Here is a 4,237-nt window from a genome sequence, read left to right as displayed (position 1 = left end):
AATAGATAAATACCACTACCAAGTGAAAGGAAAAATGCGTATTTTTGACCTTAGGGTGATCTGTCCCCAATGTGATAACCCAGAAGCTGTCCTACGATACACTGCTAGTTCATATAGTGCCCCATTACCATCTGAAGCAGAGGTACCCAAAGTTTTCAATGTCAAAGCCCCCCCGATTATTATTACCTGATGGCCTGGATGATGTCTTTAAAAACCCAAGTAAATGAATTTATTCAACTGACATTCAGCTGACTACACAGAACTGTGTGTATGTAAAAACAGTGTACAATAATTTGGGTGCTTTCTTGCAGAAGGTGCAGTGAGCTTCAAGTTCATTACTTTCAGATGGCTTCAACCAAGAAATCTGTCTGGGCTAAACAGTCTGCATTTGTGTTGACTGGCTCCATGTTGGTTATGCTTGTTTTGTTTTTGTTTGCTTGTTTGTTTTGTTTTTAAATCTTGCTTTCCAAAACCATAAACATGTTTGTTTATTATTCATCAAATATGGATAGAAGTAATTTACTCTATTTATTTAGACTGTTGATAATATTGCATTATAGATGAATTATTGTCCATGTTGTCCCTTTACAATGAAAAAGACTCCAACTGCAACTCCCAACAAACCCAGTGCGAGACCCACTCCACAGAAAATATCTGGTCCAAGACTGGGATGGCTCACTTCAAGTTCTGTGGAGGAAGTCAAATTAGCATTACAGATACAATAAAACATTTATTAAATATAAATATAGTATTAAATAATATAAAACAATCACCCCAGATTCTTGTAGTGGGCCTGTCCAGGGCTGAGTGCTCCACAGTGCAGCTGTAAATGTCCCCGTTCCTCGGTGTGAATGTCAGCGTGGAGAACTGGTGGAAGGTCTGATCATTATTGGGATAATATCGACTGAGTGACACCCCTCCGACACTGGATGACCGTTTTTGGTCCAGCTGACTCTGATGTCAGGTGGGTAGAAGTGATTCACAAAGCAGGTGAGACTGTTTTCAACTTCCAGCTCAGCTTCATCTGCAGGGTAGACGATGACTTCAGGGGGGTCTGTAGTGGATCAGAAGACATTTAAAAACCTACATCATCATTTTATCAATCACGTCACAACAGAGATAAATTTTGAGGTTAATTTACCTCTGTGCTCTGGTTGTTTTGTCTTCTCCGCTGCAGAGATTGAAGTAAATTCTACACAGAGACGGCTGTTGTCCAGAGCATCTTTAAGTATAGTCAAACCAACCAACATCTGGCTTGGATCATAGTCAAGAAATCCAGGCACAGTGTAAACGACCTCATCTCTTTGGAAGTCCACGTATAACATCTCCTCACCATCAAACTCAAACTGGACCTCAGTTGTGCCATTTGTAAAGCAACCCACAAGATAAAGAATTTCATGGGGAACTGAAAAACAATGGAGATAAAGAACTGATCACACCCACTGTAAAAAAAAAAAAACATACAGAGATTTAGTTGAATCATGTCTGCAGCTGATCTTAAATATTAAAAAATATTTTGTGCACATTCATGACTGTATGCTGAAGGACCTCTGTGATTCACAATTTTTAATAAACCTTAAAAAAACACTTTTTTATGGTTCTATGTGGGGACAGCTGTGGCCACAGGCATTGTGTTTTCAGGTTGTCCCATCCCTGTGAATGTAATGTCTCAGGACTTTCATGATGCCTTTCAGGACACTGCAGAACTTATAAACTCATCCAACGTGAAGTCTTTTGACTTGTCATGATGAGTTACATGAGGATACTGTTCAGAGTAAAAATCCTATTTTTGTTTCCATAAAACAAAACCAGAATAAAAGTGTAGTAAACTGAAATATCTTACTTTGTGAGAAGGCACAGAAGCTGTTGAACATCAGGATAATGAGAGCAGAGCGCTTCATGTCTGAGCTGCAGGTGTTCATCGATGAAAGGAAGAAATCTCAGTCTGAATGAAGCAAAATGTTTTATATGAGGAAACTCACGCTCAACCACATGATCAAATCAGATGCAAAACGTTGAGCACAATAAAACAGTAACTGCAGAAAATTGGAGTTAATTTTTGGTCCAAAGTTAGTTATCGTTAAACTTTACTGACATGAGTTAGCAAAAGGATCAGGTTGATATAAATCTAAAAAAATATTTTGTAGAGAGGAGAACTTGACCACAGTTTCCGTGTTGTAGTTGTTCAACCTGTGAAGCCGTTTAACCTGTGTTGCAGCATAGACATTTTCTCTCTACGTAAATAAACTTTTACACATGCCACGATATGCACACTATGAGGAAATTCAACAAAAATCTATCTTAAGGTTACTTAAGTTTAATGTTGTTGTTAAGTTTAATTTTATTTTTACTTTTAGCTTTCTGGTAGTGTTGTTGAATCCTTCAGTGCATTATTCATCACAAGAGTTTCCAGTTTTATTAACAGTACTTAACTGCAGCTGACGTGATGAGAAAGAAGAAATTAAGTCCTAAAAGTCGAGGATTACCGAGGCCTTCAGTAAACACCACATCACAGTTCATGGGAAATTTGACAGCACAGGAGTCACAGTTAAGGAGGGCTGTGGTCAGTTGTGTTAAGCTGCCTTCTCTATTGTTTTTACATAAATTTTCAGTGGTTCATGAAAAATATAGATTCTGGAACTCTTTGTAGCTTTTGTTTTATTGCCAAATTCTAGGTTGTCTTGAAAAGTATTGGTCTTGCTGACAATGCTCTCTCCTGGTTTTGCTTTTTTAAATTGATGGATCTCACCTTGTTTTTCATAACAACTGTTAACCAGACCACAAGAAGGTCAGTTATGGTGTGTCACAGGGATCCGTGCTTGGTCCTATTCTCCATTTACATGTTAGGTCTCGATAGGTTAATCAATAATTACAAATTAGGTTTCCATCTCTATGCTGATAATTTAATAGTGTTACATTTCCATTAGACCTGATGACATCAGCTGGTAAGAATATAAGAACATGTAACAGAAATTAAACAATGGATGTCATCTAACTTCGTCCTCTTAAACACAGAGAAAACAGAAATGCCAAACCTTGGTCTTAAACATATTAGAAGTTATTTCTGTGAACTCACTCTGAACATAGCTGGTTCTCACAATATTACAACGCTTCTGCATTAGAAATCTTGGTGTCCAATTTGATCCCAATCTTTCCTTTGAAGAACATATAAATAATACTACAAAGACAGCATACTTCCATTTATGACACATTGCCAAAATTTATCTGATACTCTTCATGGTTGATGCTGAAACACTTATTCAGTCATTGGTATTTGACCTATTTAGTCAATTAATAATAAATTCATTGTTGCAGTGTTTTAAGTTTGTTGTTAGGTTTATTTGTGTATCCAGCTGTTCCTGCTTTTGTTGTGCGCAACTGACTTGACTGATTTAAAGATAAAGATTTCCATCCAACAAAGCATTTTTTTCACTAGAGGCCATGCTAAGGCGTAACTGTGTGCATACTGTGCATGGTAGTATAATCCTCTTTATTTTAAAATTGTAATCCCACTAATAATCCCCATTTTTACTAAATGTATCTGTAATCTGATTATATCTTTTTTTCTAATATTAAAAAAAGTAAGACTGAACATAATATTGAAAAGAATTTTTGCAGATGATGTTGAAAATGTAATATTGCACATTGATGCTATGGCATTTTGTACAGTTTTTCTCCTTAAAAGCTGTTTAGTGAAAAGTGACACCCAAAACAACAATTAAATTGTTTTCATTTATTTTTAATTTTTGTATTTCAGTTAATTTGAATGTTCAACATTCAATAGTTCAGTCAGGTGTATCATAATCTGATCAGTATTTCACTCAGGTGAATTTTCATTTCAGTGTGCAATAATCAGATGTATAATCATCATTCAATGGCAATATCAACATTACCTCCATGAAATGGTGTAAATTCAACTGCTCAGTCTCCTTATATTGTATTTAATATTGTTACACTTGTATTACCACAAGTAATATTAATATCGTTAATGTTTTTATATTTCCCTTGTTGATATTGTTGTCATTTTCATGTTCCCTGTTTAAATAGTTCATATTTTCATATTTTTTATTTTTTTATCGATGCTTTTTATATTTCTGGTATCCACTTTGCTGCTGTAACACTGTAAATTTCCCCGTTATGGGAATAATAAATTAGTATCTTACATTATCTTAAAAGCTGTAAGAAACGTCCCGTTGTTTGGCCGGCAGGTGGCGCTGGAAGTCCGCGGATGTCAGCG

General features: G+C 35.9%; 1 protein-coding gene across 1 annotated transcript; it reads right to left on the bottom strand.

Moving 5' to 3' along the window:
• LOC146321606 (H-2 class II histocompatibility antigen, A-U alpha chain-like) lies at positions 1–1,982 on the bottom strand. The gene is given in 5 exon segments (XM_084726847.1): positions 1–687; positions 774–914; positions 917–1,054; positions 1,142–1,405; positions 1,844–1,982. Coding segments are annotated over 5 exon segments (744 nt in total). The 5' UTR covers positions 1,923–1,982; the 3' UTR covers positions 1–565.
• Positions 1,983–4,237: the final 2,255 nt, after the last annotated feature.

Source organism: Lutjanus erythropterus, chromosome 9, assembly GCF_056507025.1.
Source record: "Lutjanus erythropterus isolate fLutEry1 chromosome 9, fLutEry1.hap2, whole genome shotgun sequence".
Classification (NCBI taxonomy): Eukaryota; Metazoa; Chordata; class Actinopteri; order Lutjaniformes; family Lutjanidae; genus Lutjanus; species Lutjanus erythropterus.
Note: the sequence above shows the minus strand (reverse complement) of the source record. Positions and strands in the feature narration are given on the sequence as shown.